The sequence below is a fragment of the Tetranychus urticae genome, chromosome 2 (assembly GCF_039701765.1).
Source record: "Tetranychus urticae isolate SD_2017Ah chromosome 2, NJAU_TeUrti_SD_1.0, whole genome shotgun sequence".
Lineage (NCBI taxonomy): Eukaryota > Metazoa > Arthropoda > Arachnida > Trombidiformes > Tetranychidae > Tetranychus > Tetranychus urticae.
Genome location: NC_142959.1, coordinates 1,144,711 through 1,160,428, shown reverse-complemented (window position 1 = coordinate 1,160,428; position 15,718 = coordinate 1,144,711). Strand labels below are relative to the sequence as shown.

The 15,718-nt window shown below is 33.5% G+C and overlaps 8 protein-coding genes across 8 annotated transcripts; 4 read left to right on the top strand and 4 right to left on the bottom strand.

Annotated features, from left to right (window-relative positions):
• Positions 1-66: 66 nt before the first annotated feature.
• On the bottom strand, positions 67-3,109 carry Vps53 (vacuolar protein sorting 53). Its single transcript, XM_015936620.3, has 4 exons — positions 2,886-3,109; positions 2,368-2,808; positions 1,029-2,276; positions 67-957 (listed from the first exon to the last, which is right to left on the bottom strand). The coding sequence occupies exons 1-4, from the start codon at positions 2,915-2,917 to the stop codon at positions 357-359; spliced, it is 2,322 nt and encodes a 773-aa protein (XP_015792106.1). The 5' UTR covers positions 2,918-3,109; the 3' UTR covers positions 67-356.
• Positions 3,110-3,418: 309 nt separating this feature from the next.
• LOC107368746 (uncharacterized) lies at positions 3,419-4,434 on the bottom strand. Its single transcript, XM_015936623.3, has 3 exons — positions 4,029-4,434; positions 3,790-3,943; positions 3,419-3,724 (listed from the first exon to the last, which is right to left on the bottom strand). The coding sequence occupies exons 1-3, from the start codon at positions 4,164-4,166 to the stop codon at positions 3,537-3,539; spliced, it is 480 nt and encodes a 159-aa protein (XP_015792109.2). The 5' UTR covers positions 4,167-4,434; the 3' UTR covers positions 3,419-3,536.
• Positions 4,435-4,529: 95 nt separating this feature from the next.
• RpL39 (ribosomal protein L39) lies at positions 4,530-4,887 on the top strand. Its single transcript, XM_089267251.1, has 2 exons — positions 4,530-4,593; positions 4,679-4,887. The coding sequence occupies exons 1-2, from the start codon at positions 4,591-4,593 to the stop codon at positions 4,829-4,831; spliced, it is 156 nt and encodes a 51-aa protein (XP_089123377.1). The 5' UTR covers positions 4,530-4,590; the 3' UTR covers positions 4,832-4,887.
• A 134-nt stretch (positions 4,888-5,021) lies between these two features.
• Positions 5,022-7,528, bottom strand: Suv3 (Suv3 RNA helicase). The gene is made up of 2 exons (XM_015936621.3): positions 7,312-7,528; positions 5,022-7,200 (listed from the first exon to the last, which is right to left on the bottom strand). Exons 1-2 carry the CDS (start codon positions 7,413-7,415, stop codon positions 5,076-5,078), a joined length of 2,229 nt encoding a protein of 742 aa, XP_015792107.2. The 5' UTR covers positions 7,416-7,528; the 3' UTR covers positions 5,022-5,075.
• A 384-nt stretch (positions 7,529-7,912) lies between these two features.
• On the top strand, positions 7,913-8,925 carry RpL10Ab (ribosomal protein L10Ab). The gene has a single exon (XM_015936697.3). The coding sequence runs from the start codon at positions 8,130-8,132 to the stop codon at positions 8,784-8,786; it is 657 nt and encodes a 218-aa protein (XP_015792183.2). The 5' UTR covers positions 7,913-8,129; the 3' UTR covers positions 8,787-8,925.
• An 11-nt stretch (positions 8,926-8,936) lies between these two features.
• Positions 8,937-11,399, bottom strand: SCaMC (Short Calcium-binding Mitochondrial Carrier). Its single transcript, XM_015936696.3, has 3 exons — positions 10,465-11,399; positions 9,909-10,187; positions 8,937-9,762 (listed from the first exon to the last, which is right to left on the bottom strand). The coding sequence occupies exons 1-3, from the start codon at positions 10,855-10,857 to the stop codon at positions 9,445-9,447; spliced, it is 990 nt and encodes a 329-aa protein (XP_015792182.1). The 5' UTR covers positions 10,858-11,399; the 3' UTR covers positions 8,937-9,444.
• A 426-nt stretch (positions 11,400-11,825) lies between these two features.
• Positions 11,826-13,396, top strand: LOC107368657 (uncharacterized). Its single transcript, XM_015936522.2, has one exon. The coding sequence runs from the start codon at positions 12,425-12,427 to the stop codon at positions 13,190-13,192; it is 768 nt and encodes a 255-aa protein (XP_015792008.2). The 5' UTR covers positions 11,826-12,424; the 3' UTR covers positions 13,193-13,396.
• Positions 13,397-14,335: 939 nt separating this feature from the next.
• On the top strand, positions 14,336-15,579 carry Not11 (CCR4-NOT transcription complex subunit 11). Its single transcript, XM_015936727.2, has 2 exons — positions 14,336-14,540; positions 14,635-15,579. Exons 1-2 carry the CDS (start codon positions 14,412-14,414, stop codon positions 15,403-15,405), a joined length of 900 nt encoding a protein of 299 aa, XP_015792213.1. The 5' UTR covers positions 14,336-14,411; the 3' UTR covers positions 15,406-15,579.
• Positions 15,580-15,718: the final 139 nt, after the last annotated feature.

Here is a 15,718-nt window from a genome sequence, read left to right as displayed (position 1 = left end):
TTCGAGAATTTTATTTTCAATATTCAGTTTGAAATTTAAAAAATTCAAATTAGCACAAAGGATATATTAATGGCTTAAATAATATATTACTTTTAATATCAGCATAAAATGATATTAAATTGACTTAAAATTGTCCATTTGACTGTATAATGATTTCACAATTGATTAAAATTACAATTTATCTAGAAAATAAATAACTTTGTAAATAAATAATAGGTTGGGTCAAGATATGCTGATGAGCTTTTCAAGTCTCTCAGTTTTACTTGATTCTTGATCAATATTAGGTGACTAACTTGGATGATAAGAATCACCTTCAGGAATTATTAATAATTGTTTAGCATAATTTTATAAATATTTCATTTTATTAATAATGATTTGTAAGAATCAATGATTAAAGTTGATTCTGGTCGCCTAACTCCTTTCATGTCTAAAATTTTGACAAACTCCTCCATATTTGAATCTGGTAAAAGCTTTGCGTAACTTTCAATATAATGGTTGACATCTCGATGAGGAACAAGGACGACTTTCAGAATCATTTCAGCTTTGGTCATTCCTCGAATCACTTCTTTCACATAACTTGCTGGAGCTGATTTAACATTTGATTCCCAACCAGGTAATTCTTGTAATACTTTTTTCAACAAATGTGTATCGAGAAGCAATTGTTCAGCACCTTCCTGGCGTAATGGCTTACAACGGAACAAGTAGCCAATAAATTTTGGAATGAAGACTTGAGCGAATCTATTGCACAGTTGGGTAAAATATTTTCTCGCATCTTGTAAATTCTCCCTAATAAATGGAAATATCTGCTGTAAATTGTCCACAATCAACTTTACATAAGGACTTTGATCAATCGGTGTTCCTATGGTTGACCATTGAGTCTTAATCATTAAAGAAAAGCCCAATTCACACCCTGATTCAATATCTTGAATCAAAAGGTCAATACAGTTTAAAATTATCCTACAGAGAAGAAAAGACAGAAAGATAATTTATTAGAATTAAATTTTAACAAACTGTTATTGAATACTCACCTATGAAATAAATCTTGTTCTGAGCTTAAGTTTATTTTATCCAAATATTGTTTATCCACTTTTTCTTGAAGCTTTTTTTCCAATTGTTGCACAGTTTCCAAACAATAATTAGCAGTTAAAAGGATACAACAGATTTGGCAGAGTTCTTGTTTTGTATAGCGAACAACTTCTCCTTCTTTTAAACTAATCTGCAAAAGTCCAGTCGCCGAGATAGCTGCATTGATAACAGAAACACCGCTAGCCGAAAGACTAGTAGTCTTCAAACGAGGTAAATTGTTATTTAAAACACGCGTAGCATATTCTTCAAGATTCTTTTTAAATTTGAATGATAATTCAACAAGTGGTCGACCCGTACTTAATTGGACACATCGCACCAGACAGTTTTTATATTGTGAAAAAAGCATTCCAGCCGAAGGAAAAACTTCGGAAACATTACGGTCGTTGGTGAATTTTTGCTTTTGATATTTATCCACAAATTCATCGATCAATTGGGATAAATTTTTTTCCTGAGCTTCAACATAAATTTTAAGATGCGGCTCAAAACAGTGTGTTATCAACCCAGAAAAAGGGTTCAATAGGTTTTCTTTGCTCATTTCGTCGTTAATCAGAGTTACCCCAGTAAACCTTTGATTTAGCAGATTTTCAAAGGCACTAGTTTTATCAAATGCAAATAACAAGAGTCTAACATTCATTTCATTGGCTCGATTCATCATTACTTTGCTCAGCTGATTGGCAGTAAGTTTACAAAATTCAACTGCAATACATTCACTGACTTCCCATTTAGGAGGAAACATGCGGCCAAATCTTTCCTCGAATTCAATCAAATGCTTTTTCAACCAGTTATAACGTTTGTCAATTTTATCCAACCAGGCTAGGTCTTGATTATCTTGGAAAAGAGCTTTGTATTCTTCTAGTTCAGAGTCAATAAACCATTCGAGAAGTTGATCTTTCACTAAATTTTTTTCACCATCTGGGTTCATAGTAGAGACAACAAGACAGGCTTCAGCCAAAAGTCTTAATTGATTTTGTGAAATGGCTGCTCCTTGTTTGGATTTAGGTCTACCTTCGATAACACTTTTAAAATCAGCCTTGATTTGTTCTGCTAACTGATCAGTTATACCATTGATTTGACCTACAAGCTGCTTAATTTGGGGTATATGCCGATGTTTATCCAATTGATTTAAAACATCATTAACACTTTGAAGAATCCCAGCAGCAGTGCCATAATTACGTTTTGTACAAGCCTCACTAAATTCAACAATATAATTAGAAACATTAAAAACAAACCAATATTAGACATACATTGTTTTATAATATTGTAATAAGTCAAGTAACTAACCTGAGTTTGTCAACTCCTTCAACCAAAATATGGAGATTATTAAGCATGGTGATGGATGAAGTTAAATTTCTTTTAGCATTATCTAATTGTTTTATATCAGCGGTGATTTCATTAACCATTTGTTCCGATTTCTTCGCCTGTTCTTTCATTTCACCTATGTTACTTGTCAATACTCCAATGACTCTTCTAACTTCATCCAAAGCTGCTCTACCTTCAGTTTCAACATCACTTTGGCCTCTAACGACTCGTCTTATATCCTGATCTAAATTTCTAATTTTATCTTTCATCTTAGACAGCACATCATCAATATTAGTTAATGATTGTTCTGTTGGGAAAATGGTATTGATATATTCAATAGCATCGAAGTCACATTGATCCAGGGGATCATCAGATACCAAAACTTTGCTGATTGTTTCTTGAACCTCAGCTGGTATGGTGACTCTGTAAGATAATAAAACACAATTAAATACTAATTCATATTCAGTATATTATAAATGAATTGAAAATTGTTTACTTACTTTGAGTCTTCAGTCATCTTTAAATCCTGCATTCAAGTTTTGTTTTCACTGTTAGTAAAATTGCATATCCATCTGACAACTGTATTCACAGAAAATCAATAAATTCAGATTAGACAACATTAACTTAAGATTATTAAATAAATTGTCATAAAAAAATCAAAAGAAAATACAGAATAACATATTTGATTATATAAATATGCTATGATTCATAATTTAAAAAGCTTTAAGCAATTGTCAATTGGAAAGAAACAGCTGTCTTGCATCTGAATCGATTACACTCGAGCGCCTTTTTTGTCTTCACAAAAATTTCATTCATGACTTTGCTCATCAAATTCAGCCTTTATCTATTACAGTTCTTTCTGATTGTTTTTTAATTGAAACCCATGTAAAAATAAGCATAATCAAAAGATTGATTAGCTGAATACAAATTTAATATCATATAATAATATGATAAAGTTGAAATGAAAAATTGTGAATAATTTACGGTCATTCGACGATTCAAATTGCAAAGTAAAATCTCAATGTAGTCAAAATTAGATTAAAGCAATTATTTTAATCTCAAAAAACTACAAGATCAAATCATAGAATAAATTAGCTTGTTAATTGCAGCAAATCTTTGAGCAACTAATTTGGTATAGATATACCATCCGTTTAATCTAATTGTCCTTTGTAGTATGGCAGAAATTTTCCATCAATTCGCAATATTACTCTTGATTGCTCATTCTTGGTCACATCTATTTTACAATCAATGGCACTCATGATTCCATCACCGAACTCTTCATGGATAATGCCCCGTAAACTGGATCCATATACTTTGAATAGTTCATTAAATCTGTAGACTGCATGGACGAAGTAGAAAATATTAATTGTTGGTTGGAAAATGACAATAACAAATTAAGCATACTTAATGGGTCATTGATGATGTTTTGATTTCCTCTCAGTGGAATGGACGTTAATTCATTAGCGTATTCGTGAGAGATGCCGAGAGTATCACAGATTCTGTGTGCCAATTGAATATCACAACAATTTTGTCCATGTAAAATTGATGTTAACCAGACCTGATTTTTTAAAGATAGAACAGTTTAAGAACGAAATTGAAATGTTACATTAAAATAATAATAAATTAGGAAATGATAAACAAACCTTATTCACGGACAATAGTTGAGCCATCTGTTGATAAGTTAGCCTTTTAGACTCTTTTGCTTTAATAAATTGATTGCTCATGATTTGTCGAGCATAATTAGCTGACGAAATTTGAAATAATTTTGAATAAATTCTCATGATGAAGAAATAAAAAGAAGATGAAAGAAATTAACTTGAAGGTTCAATCTGCAGAATTTCGTTATTGAATCGATAGATGCCACAATTAGAGCTGTTAGATACTTTACAGGAACTCAATTTCTAATATTCTGAGAAATATAATTTTTTATCAATTTTATTGACCTACAATGTTAGTAATCTAAAAACTAATTAATCGAGACAATCAAATGAGAATGAAGTTTCCATAAAATAAATTTCATTTATAAATTATAAATTACGCCGTACATTCCGTAATAGAGTGATGGTCCCTCGTTTCTCATCACAACGGAACCGGAAATTTTGCTTTAGTGAAACTGAATGTTAGCTGGTTTCTTTTAAAACCATCACAGTGTAGATTGGTTGTTCTCAGTTAATTTATAGTAATTGTGATTAAAGTTTAATTAAAATGGTAAGTTGTGTTATTTTAATTGTCTACATTCTCTTACCAATGTACTTTTATCGTTAATGTGCTAATTATTGTTTTCTTTCCACAGTCTGCTCATAAGACATTTAGGGTCAAAATCAAGTTGGCCAAAAAGCAAAAGACCAACCGTCCTATCCCACAATGGATTAGAATGAAAACTGGCAACAAGATACGATACAACGCTAAGAGGAGACATTGGCGAAGAACCAAGCTTAAGCTCTAATTGTTTTGTATTTGCTGACATAGATGAGTCTTGATTAAATTAATGTTTCAACATTACCTATGGTTATCTCTTTTCTTTACCCATCGCGTTTTACTGTTCACATGTGATGTTTGAATTTTCAAACGTTTGGTCTAACCTTTATGCTAAATTAGTGTAACATGGGTTGTGGGAATAATTGTGTGTAGTCTAGTTTTAATTTATACAAAATCTAAGTCTTTAATAGTACTATATACATGTTTAAATTTTACTTATTCTGTTTACTCCACTCTTTGTGAAGTTTTGCTAGTAAATCAGCGGATATTTGACCAGATTGGACCAATTTTTTTGCAATAGGAGTTTCTGAGCTAACATTCATCGATTTTGAATGCTCTACACCATTTTCTCTCTCATCCCTTGGTAGTTCCTCCTCAATTGCTCGTGGTTCAACACGTCTCCTTGTCCTCGATGCAACTTTACCAGTCTTCACATTAGCATTTATCAGTCGAGCAAGGTGAAGTAAACCTTTGTCAATTTTACTATCAATTTCTTTTTGTAAATTTCTTACGAGTTCAGGATCTGGAAATAAGTCAGGAAAACGATAACTTAACCAAAGGTATAGATCGAGAACATCAAAAACCATTTCCAAAGAAGCTAATTCAGTAATATTCCTAGGCATTGGTATCGGCCAACTTATTTGATTGCTTAACCAATCAATAGTGACTGGTTCATTAATACTATATTGCCGAGCAAATTTAGTAAACATGCTGCAAACAAATCCATATTGAAGGTTAATTGGAGCACAGCAGAAAACATAGCGTGCTCTTAATGGTAAGTTGATATGTTGAATCATTTCGGCTAAAGCTTTGAATGGAGTAATGTCACAAATAAAATAATTAGACGAATTGATTTGACAAAGGCTCACAAAGATGTCTACTAAATTTGATAATGTTGCTTTAGGAAGATAATATGCAAAAAGTTCGATTTGTTCAGCAGTTGGATGAAGCCCAACAGCAGCGATCGGGTCCACCGTTTTCGCTAAAACTCTTTTCAATATTTGTAAATCTTCTCTGTTCATGGTAGTAACAAATCCCTCTGAATAATCGGTACCAAAACGTCCTGCTCTACCGGCGATTTGAAGAGCTTGGGAAACGCTTATTAGTTGCTTTTCTTTTTCCCCTTTATCGTTGATACTTAATTTTTCGATTGATTTGAAAATGACTCGATTTATGCTTAAATTTAGACCCATACCAATAGCATCAGTGGCTACTAATATTTTACACTTTGATGTTGGATCATTGAATTTTTTTGCTTGCGCTAATTTACTAGTAGGAGGTAAGCTTCCATAAATAACGGCAACCTCATGGCCCATTTTTTCCAGGTCTAAAACGGTTGCATAGAGTTCAGCTTTGTTAAAACACACAATACAATCACCGGGTCTAACATTGGTCAAAGATTGTAAAGGTTCATCACTAATGGTCAACTTGGTTAATCTTTTATATTTACGGACTTCAACTGTTTCGCCTATTGGTAATAAGATTTCTCTAACGATATCTAAAGCTGCTTCTTCACCACACAAGTGTACTTCATGAGCAGGTACACCAAGCAAGGCACGAGTCCAGGCCCATCCTCTTTGAGAATCACGAAGCATTTGAATTTCATCGATTACAGCTACTTCACAGTTATCACGAGTTGAGACCATTTCTACAGTACAGGCATTGTGCGGAGAAGGTACTCCTGATGGGTCAGCTAATCTTCGTTCTTCTCCAGTGACAAGATCACATGCTGTACCTCTATCATTGGCTTTCGCGTGAACTTCAACAGCTAACAACTTCAGAGGTCCACAGTAAACCCCAGATTTTGCAGATAAGAATCTTTCCAGAGCGTGATAAGTTTTTCCACTGTTTGTGGGTCCACAGTGAAAAATAATTTTTCGCTGAATAGCTCGAGCTTCTGGATACCAATTTGGTGGAAGTCTCAGATCACTAATCTTTTTTAATTCCTCAATACAATCTAGATGAGGAAAAATGGAACGAGAATACTTGATGAATGGGTTATAAATATCATCCACATTACCAGAACCGCTTAAAATGTCACTGAAAATCACATGCAAATCAACGGGTAATGGACTGGTTGTGACGCAATATTGTTGGAAACTTTTGAAAGCTTGATCATAAATAGAATTGTCCATTCCTAATTCGATAGCCATCTCTTTAATGTGTGGCCGTTGGTAAAATTGCTGTAGCAATTGTAAAATTTCTAAGCGTTGAATCTTTCGTCCAGTTAAGTCTTCGCCAACATTAGGTTGATTGGGTTGATTTTTGAAACGAGGTTGAAGAGGTATCACAGGTATGGATTTGCGGCGTTCATTAGCTTTGGATTTACCAGCATTACTGAAAAAGGAGAGCAAGAAAGCATGATTAAGAGGATAATCGAATTAGCGATATAAATTGTTGATAGGAAAATGAATTTTAATGATTTGATTCAAGCCGAAATAAACATACCTAGCAGCTGATTTGGACAAAGTAGATTTGACCATATTAGTCATAACTATAGCTCGATTACGTTGTGGTTGCGCCCTAGAGACGATTGTCTTAATGGTCAACATCGTTAAGAGCGGGTGAGTTATCAATAAAAAAAACTTTATTATTAAATTAACATAGTAAATCTAAATTCGTATAATAAACATTTAAAAACATTTGTTGTCACATGTGAGTTCAGCATTTCAATAAAATTTAAAGCGCCATCTATAAATGATCTAATCTCAAAAAAATTAATGAATCAGTAATTGATTAAGGATTAATTAACAAACAAGGACTAAATCGTTGAATGGTATTCAATGTTTCCCATGCGATTCTTGATAATTAAGCATTCTTGAGGTAATTTCGCTAATTTTACGATCAACTTCAACCAATATTTGTTTAAATATTATTTACTCTTTCATTTGATCGCTAAAGCTTGAAACAGATCAAGTTGATTTTATTTGATTAAGAATAATTGAATTGTATTTTCCAAAATGAAAAAAAACTTTCGACTAGAAATAATTGCAAATCAAATTTAAAACTTTGAAGAAAATTTAATCTTACAAAATTTAGTTGCACTGACTATACGGTCCCTAACAAAAGGAAGTTGTATATACTTGAACTTCCTTTTTGTGGATGTACTTTCTTAGCAACACATTGCACATTTTTATGTGGTTGGTTAGTTAACTAAATTAATTTGTTTGTGGATTAATCCAAATTCAATTAACAGTGAATTTGTCAGTTTGTTTGTTACAGTGCTTTCTATAATTTTTAGTTTTATCATAATTTAAAAAGGAAAAATGGTGGTTTCTAAAGTTACAAAGGATGCACTCTATGAAGGAGTTAATTCGGTGCTCCTTGAGTCCAAAAGGAACAAGAGAGGATTCTTAGAAACAGTGGAATTACAAATCGGATTGAAGAATTATGACCCCCAGAAGGACAAGCGTTTCTCCGGTACCGTTAAGATGAAGCACATACCCAGACCCCGGTTCCGAGTTTGTGTTCTCGGAGATCAGCAGCATTGTGATGAAGCCGCTGCCAATGGTTTGGACGCCAAGAATGCTGAAGACTTGAAGAAACTTAACAAAAACAAGAAGCTCGTCAAGAAATTGGCGAAAAGCTATGACGCTTTCTTAGCCTCAGAATCTTTGATCAAACAGATTCCTCGTTTATTAGGTCCTGGTCTTAACAAAGCCGGTAAATTCCCCACTCTATTGACTCACAATGAGAATATGATGTCAAAGGTTGACGAGGTGAAAGCAACTATTAAGTTTCAGATGAAAAAGGTTCTGTGTTTGGCTGTTGCAGTTGGACACGTTAATATGACGCCGGATGAGTTGGCTCAAAATGTTAATCTAGCCATTAATTTCTTGGTATCTCTGCTAAAGAAGAACTGGCAGAATATTAAAAGTCTGCATATTAAATCCTCCATGGGACCTCCCATCAGACTTTACTAATTAGAATGCATTCTATTATTAAGGTTTGTTTCGAACTGTTGTCAGAAAGTAGATTTACTTTTTTCGCAACACAAACATCAACGTCAACACATTGTTTTGCTTTTCGACCGACCTGAATAAAGCTCTGTTTAATAGACAATACGCTTTGAATTTATTTTTTTTTTACTTTTTAATATAGAAAATTTTTCACAAGCTCGGAAAGTATTCTTTTTATTACAGAGGAAAGACTTAATTTACTGATCCCTCAATTCACAGGATGAGGGAAAACCTGTTGGAATATTTACATTCATTGAATTATCAGCTTATGTTGGTCATCTGTATAATTAGGATGAACAGTCCAAGTCTGACATTACAAACTAGGTGTTCAATTTCATTCTTATACAGCAATATGAAAAAAGATGTTTAAGATGCTAGAACAAACATTCTTTTAGACAAAAACTCGCAGAAAAATTGCAGGAAAGGGTAAATCTGAAAAAGCGGAAAGAAAATGAGAAAAATATTGGATACATGGTTAAGCCCTGGCCCATAAAATCGTATTACATGAAGTATGTAGTTTTGATTTATCATCATGAGAAAGGTAGAATTATGATTATCAGATTAAATACATAATTATAAATCTCTGTTGTTCTAATGAAATGATACCTATGAAACAGTAACGTCAAGACATCTCCGCTCCGAGAAGAATACGTGTAAATTCGTAAACAAAGTAATTAATGCTGACTGCTGGAGTACATTTCAGAAAGTTGGGCAAAATACCACGATAAAGTCCACAATATCCTTCTTCAGCGATTATTTTCTTGAACACCTTATAAATAGGCATCATTGGATTAGTTGTTTGAGCTTGCAAACGAGTCCTTATTAGCGTCAGTGGATAAACAATACACACACCAGTTATATTACTGACAGTCCCACAAACAAGATACAATCCTAATGGTGGGTTTCCTGGATGTCTTTGAATATACATTTTTTTCAACGTCTAGATGGAAGATGGAAATGTTGGAAGAGAGATACACGGAGGAACAGAATAGAGAAAAAATAGAAGAAAAGATAAAAACAAGATTTTAGATAAAAATAGACAATTTACAGGCGATATAATAGCTATCACGCAATGGCGAAACTAACCTCATATGTGGCTAGATCAATTCCAGCATAAGGTATGATTCCGAGAAGATTGGCAATGTATCCTTTATAAAAAGCGCGTACACCTTCAGCATGGTATATTTTCATTATAGCATCCAATAGTCCTTTATATTGACCAGTTTTACGAAGACAGAAACGAGTTTTCAGAACCTCCATAGGGTATATCACAGTTTGGGACAGAGATCCTGCTATGGACCCGGAAATGAACCTTTCTACAAAACCTAGTTCACTTTTCATTTGATCGTGCATGATAAGTTTTATCTAGAAAGAAAAGATGCATGGTAAGAAAAAATGATTAGTGGATGAGATTGCATAGAAAGGAATTGGAATAAAAGATATAGAAACAGAGTGAAAGAGTGAAAGGAAAGATTATTGTGAAAGAGTTGAATGAGAAAGAGAAATCAAAATTCAAGGTTAACAAGATGAATAACTTTTAGGGCAATTAAGACCGGTTCATCGGAACCCGGTAGTGACTAGTGCACCATACAATAGTTACAATAGATGGAAATGAGCAGGAATGGGTGAAAAATAAATATACCTGATCATGGAAAGTAAATTTCAAGGCATTTTCTGGAGCCACTTTCATCACATTAATACCATTACCCATCCAGAACGATCTAACACCACCCTCTTTAATCATATAATAATAACAACCCCTTATACTAACAAGCTGGGCCCCTTGAACTTGCAAGAGCACTTTAACGCGATCTAAAGGTGCTGTTACTGTCCTCGAAACCCCACCAGCAAATGCACCAGCAATGACATGTTTCCACCAATTTGAGTTATCCATTAGACTTCTAGGTCTGACAATGTTGTTCTTGCCATTATTAACACTACTACTGGCCACTACAATTGGGGTTTCAGTAACATTTACAGAGGAGGTAGTTGACAAGCAGCTATCCTTTCCTTTTGGTATGGATGAGGTTGCCATTAGATTAACCTAAGAGAAAATTCCTTTTCACCAAGAAATTGTATTAACATTTAACGCAATATTCGTTTAGCAATGATTCATAACTCATTATCATTGATTGTAAATATATCTGGAATATTGAAGTAAAATTCAAAAAAAAATGAGATGAGCACAGAAGATGGCAAGGCACCAATGCAGCAGTAATGGTCATACAAATACTGTCGATCAACAGATGATGGAGAGATAATTGTTATACGCGTTATTGATGAAATATGGTGGTTGTTAGATTGCTATCTAGATGATCAGAATGATGTTGTTGTTGATTATGATGATGATGATAGTGATGATGATGTTGATGGAAGTGATGATATTGAAGTACAAGAGTTCGCTTGAGGAAGCCAAACTCCTTTCCAGATTGTCAGTCAAAGTAGGGAGATTAAGTTTAACCATTCATTAGGTTAAAAAGGTAGTTAAGTTAACTAAACAAAAAACATGAATCAAAAATTTTAATCAAATTCATTAATTAGTACAATAAACTAAGATCAGGATCTGAACAAGAGCCAGAAAATACCATTGAATGTGGATTGCATTGAAACATTGAAAAATAACATTTAAACAGCGCCAGCTGCCGCTTATTTTTCTCACTATTTCTCGAACATGAGATTCAATAAATAATCTTTTTATAAAATTTGTTTATTTTTCGTATTAATTTTTCAATAAAATAATCTTCTCAGTAAAATGCTTTGTAGATTAGTTGAATATCTCATTGTAAACTGTTCTTCAGGTGAAAAGTAAAGCCATCATCTTTTATACAACCTGAATTTAACATAAGTAAATCATCATCATCCCATTAAATTATAATCTTAATTTGAATATATTTTTCGGGTAACGCTAATGCTGTTAATCACTTTATGGATCACAAGTACCAATTTGATTATAGATACTGTGGCAACCATTAATGTCAAAATATTGACTGCAATAGCGGTAGTAGCGAAGGATGATGTCTTTGCGCTAAAGTTGACAAAATGTCGAGCAATGTTCCTTGGTCAAATTGTCAATCTTTCATGTCAAATGGATCAATATTGATTGATACTGATGAAAATTAATGCTGAAGCTTCCGGCAGTGTGTTAAATAATAACCAATCTAATAATTCAAAGTAGAAACCAAGAATGAACCAGAAATGCGGTGCTAGGAAGGATTGAGAAATACAAGAGAGATGACAAAGTCAATCAATTGAATCACAGTTCAATTGTTGTAACTCGCCTCAACTTTAACCGTAAACCATGAAATAGTGAGTCAATGGTTGTCAATAAATCTTTTTACCTCATCACAACCATCATCGACTTCAAGACAAACATTAAAGGTTTTGGTGGAAAGAGATGAACATATCAACAACAACATCGTCAGTTTATTTTGTGCTATCCGGAGTTTACTTCAAATTGTGATTTACTTATGGTTATCCATTTCTTATTTGATTATTGTGATAGTAAATTATTAAGCTTCAACTAAAACAGTCACAAAAACAAGCAAGTCGAGTAATTAATCACACAAGCAACAGATAAGTGTGACCACCATAAGATAAAAACAATGTCAACAAATGATACTTACACTGGTTTGGATCAAAAGTTTCTCGAAGCAACAGATGTCAGTGAAATATTGTTAAACCTTTTGACACCAGTAACCAGCCGTCAAAATGTTCCCATTAATTTCATTATTGCTGTAGCTTTTGCTATAACTGCGACCCTTAACATTATCAATATTGGCTTAATTATTGGAATTTTCAGCAAGCTTAAAAAAATCTCCAAAAAATCCCTCAGTTGCGGTAAGGATTTGGTTAAACATATGATGCACTTGCTTTTTTCAATGGATCAAGCTGGCAGTAAATTGTCTTCATTGCTTTTACACATTCTTCACGTTGTTACGGAAATCGCTCTGCGACAAAATCACCAAGCAACAGCTTTTATTCATCTCATTGAAATTGTCCGTCTTCTCACCGCTGATTCACATCGCCGTGAAGACTCTAACCACCATCATTCTCGTCCTCGTCCGCACTCCACTCCTTTAATATCATATTTTTTGCCTTCACCTCCACATAATCATCACCAATCACATCCAGATCCACACTTCCATCCACCTCATCATCTGCCTCCACCACCACCACCACATCATCTTTCATTGCCTCCACCACCTCCTTCATATCACCACTCACCCAACTCATTTCCTCCGCCATTTGCACCATTTCAATTCACTGATCAAATGAACCACCACCAAATGGGCGAAAATTTCAACTCAACTTGGACGGACGCTTTTATGCAGCCAACACAGCGATTAGGCGTAATTTATGACGATCTGTGAAAAATCTAAAGTTCGGTAAAGAAAACGGATTTCCGATTGTTATTGTGCAAATTGCATGTCATTTATTTATTTTATTTAACAAATTATTTATTATAACAACTACAATTAATGGAATCTCCTGATCAAATTAAAATAAGTTTAAAATTAACATTGAAATTGACTTTTCTCAATTGAAAGAGATATCATTTTCACTTCATCAACAAATGATTTGCCTTTACTTGACTCTCAAGTTATTTAATTTAACCTTTTTCCAAACATATTATCTGAACTGGTCGGAATTGAACCAAAACTTTTGAATTGCAACTGAAATTAATTTTCATTTGGATAATAATGTGCTGATTATCTGACTGATTATTGAAAACTAACACTTTTATTTGCCAAAAAGTGACCCAATAAACTGCAAGCTCATAATTATCAAGTTAAAATGTACTTAAATTTCCGAGTTTCACTTTGGCCATTTTAGTTGCAAATCACTTCGATTCCTTGGAGTTAAAAAGTCTTTGACTGCTGCTTTCCACTAAGAAATCAGCACAAACGAGTTCGACGGTTGTATCGCTTGAGATTTGTGAAAAAAACAAATAACTTGTGACTAGATCTGACTAATAAGTCTAACATTATTCAGGCCCAATTCAGTTAATTTTAAAGATCGTCAATTCTACCTTCCTTGGACTACTTCGTCAGTCACTTGAATAAACGCGAATGAAAAAGCAACAAATAAACTGAGAAATATCATACTAGCGAGTTATAAAGAGAGATAACCAATGAGAAAAAAATAGCACAATCTTTTTTCGAGGTTCTGAACCAATTCAATTCAACTACCTGATCACCTAATGGGCCATTATTTAATAATAATTTAACATTATTTAGATTCGAAATTTAAATATTCTATTTGCATATGGAAGATATCTAAGATAATCACTCCTTAATTTGTGTATGCAACTGATAATTCATTGAAATAAATGAAAATTTAAGAATCAGCTTAAGTTCAAGTTTGAAATGACTTTTTTAATCGGTTTTATTTTTTATCCTTTTAATATTGGAGCTTAAAAGTTTATAAGTTAATTTTATCACAATAGATGTCGCCTGACGAGATTTTCGGTTCCCATCTGGGAGGCTTTCCAGTGGAAGCAGTAATGTTTGTGTTTTGCCGAGATCCTTTTCCTATTAACTTTTGTTTCAATTTGTAGTTTAAAACTTTTAATCATTTAGACAACCTCAAATGGCCCTGTCATCGAAAGAAATGGAAGCTCTTGAGGCTCTTCTTAATGAAGAAAACCCACAAGTTGAACAATATCTGAAGCCAGAGATGGTCAGACTAGCTCCACCTTTGCATAACTCTGAGGATGAAGTAAGCTATCATTTTTCTGTTGATTTGCCTTTTATTTCTTCAATATTTTTTTATCAATGTGTCCTTTTCTCCGATTGTTTCTCCTCTTATTCAGTTTGTGTGGCTTTTCCCTTCTGAATTGGATGATGTTAAACTGGCCTGGGACTCCACTATGTCTTCACATGTCTCTGTGATAACTGAAGCTAAAAGATTAATGTCCAAAGCATTTGAGTGCACTCTAACTGTTGACCAACAGAGAACTTTACTTCAAGAAATTGAAAAGGATCATAAATTGGTTTATTATATGGGATTAACGCCGTCCAAGCTACCTGAATTAGTTGAAAATAATCCTCTGATTGCCATTGAGGTCCTTCTAACTCTGATGCCGTCAAATCAAATCTCAGAATACCTTTCAGTTCTTGTTAATATGGAGATGTCCGTTCATTCTATGGAAGTCGTCAATAGACTAACTACCGTGGTTGAACTGCCTCCTGAGTTTATACATCTCTATATCACTAATTGTATTCAAACATGTGAAAGGATAAAAGACAAGTGCACACAAAATCGTTTGGTTCGCTTGGCATGTGTCTTCCTACAATCCCTTATTAGAAACAAAATTATAAAAATTCAAGATGTCTTCTTAGAAGTTCAAGCTTTTTGTATTGAATTTAGCAAAATCCGTGAAGCGGCAGCCTTATTCAGATTACTGAAACAACTAGATATGTGTGAACAAGAAAATTCATCAACAGCACCTACAACACCAACAACAACACATTCTTCATCATCAATCGCAACGACAACTACAAGTACAAGTAACAACAACACAGCTACCTCTTCTCAATCATCTTCACCAACATCATCTCAACAACAATCACCACAAGCTTGAAGCTGTTTTTCTTTTCCTGGAAAATTGTTACCTCTCTATGCTCTTTTTTATTATTATATATTTTTCATAACTAGTAGATTATTCCATGGATGTAGAAACAAAAACACAAATGGTTTAAAATTTTTGCCATTCAATAAAACGTACAAGGCGACGACCATCCTTGACAAACCTGAATGACATGTTGTTAGAAATGAAGAATAAGAAGAAGAAGAAGAAAAACTTTTTGTCGATATTGAAAGTGACCATTTAAGACGATTGAGTGTAACTGTCGATGAGTCTCACATTAAGTACTGGATTAAATCTAATCAACCAG

Coding starts and splice junctions, on each gene's coding strand:
- LOC107368746 (XM_015936623.3), bottom strand. CDS start 4,166: ATGAGAATTTATTCAAAATTATTTCAAATTTCGTCAGCTAATTATGCT. Junction 3,944..4,028: donor AACTATTGTCCGTGAATAAG/GTTTGTTTATCA, acceptor TTAAAAAATCAG/GTCTGGTTAACATCAATTTT. Junction 3,725..3,789: donor CATCATCAATGACCCATTAA/GTATGCTTAATT, acceptor TCGTCCATGCAG/TCTACAGATTTAATGAACTA.
- LOC107368657 (XM_015936522.2), top strand. CDS start 12,425: ATGTCAACAAATGATACTTACACTGGTTTGGATCAAAAGTTTCTCGAA.
- Not11 (XM_015936727.2), top strand. CDS start 14,412: ATGGCCCTGTCATCGAAAGAAATGGAAGCTCTTGAGGCTCTTCTTAAT. Junction 14,541..14,634: donor TGCATAACTCTGAGGATGAA/GTAAGCTATCAT, acceptor CCTCTTATTCAG/TTTGTGTGGCTTTTCCCTTC.
- RpL10Ab (XM_015936697.3), top strand. CDS start 8,130: ATGGTGGTTTCTAAAGTTACAAAGGATGCACTCTATGAAGGAGTTAAT.
- Suv3 (XM_015936621.3), bottom strand. CDS start 7,415: ATGTTGACCATTAAGACAATCGTCTCTAGGGCGCAACCACAACGTAAT. Junction 7,201..7,311: donor TTGTCCAAATCAGCTGCTAG/GTATGTTTATTT, acceptor CTCCTTTTTCAG/TAATGCTGGTAAATCCAAAG.
- SCaMC (XM_015936696.3), bottom strand. CDS start 10,857: ATGGCAACCTCATCCATACCAAAAGGAAAGGATAGCTGCTTGTCAACT. Junction 10,188..10,464: donor AATTTACTTTCCATGATCAG/GTATATTTATTT, acceptor TTTTCTTTCTAG/ATAAAACTTATCATGCACGA. Junction 9,763..9,908: donor TTGATCTAGCCACATATGAG/GTTAGTTTCGCC, acceptor TCTTCCATCTAG/ACGTTGAAAAAAATGTATAT.
- Vps53 (XM_015936620.3), bottom strand. CDS start 2,917: ATGCAGGATTTAAAGATGACTGAAGACTCAAA. Junction 2,809..2,885: donor AAGATGACTGAAGACTCAAA/GTAAGTAAACAA, acceptor ATTATCTTACAG/AGTCACCATACCAGCTGAGG. Junction 2,277..2,367: donor GAAGGAGTTGACAAACTCAG/GTTAGTTACTTG, acceptor TGTTGAATTTAG/TGAGGCTTGTACAAAACGTA.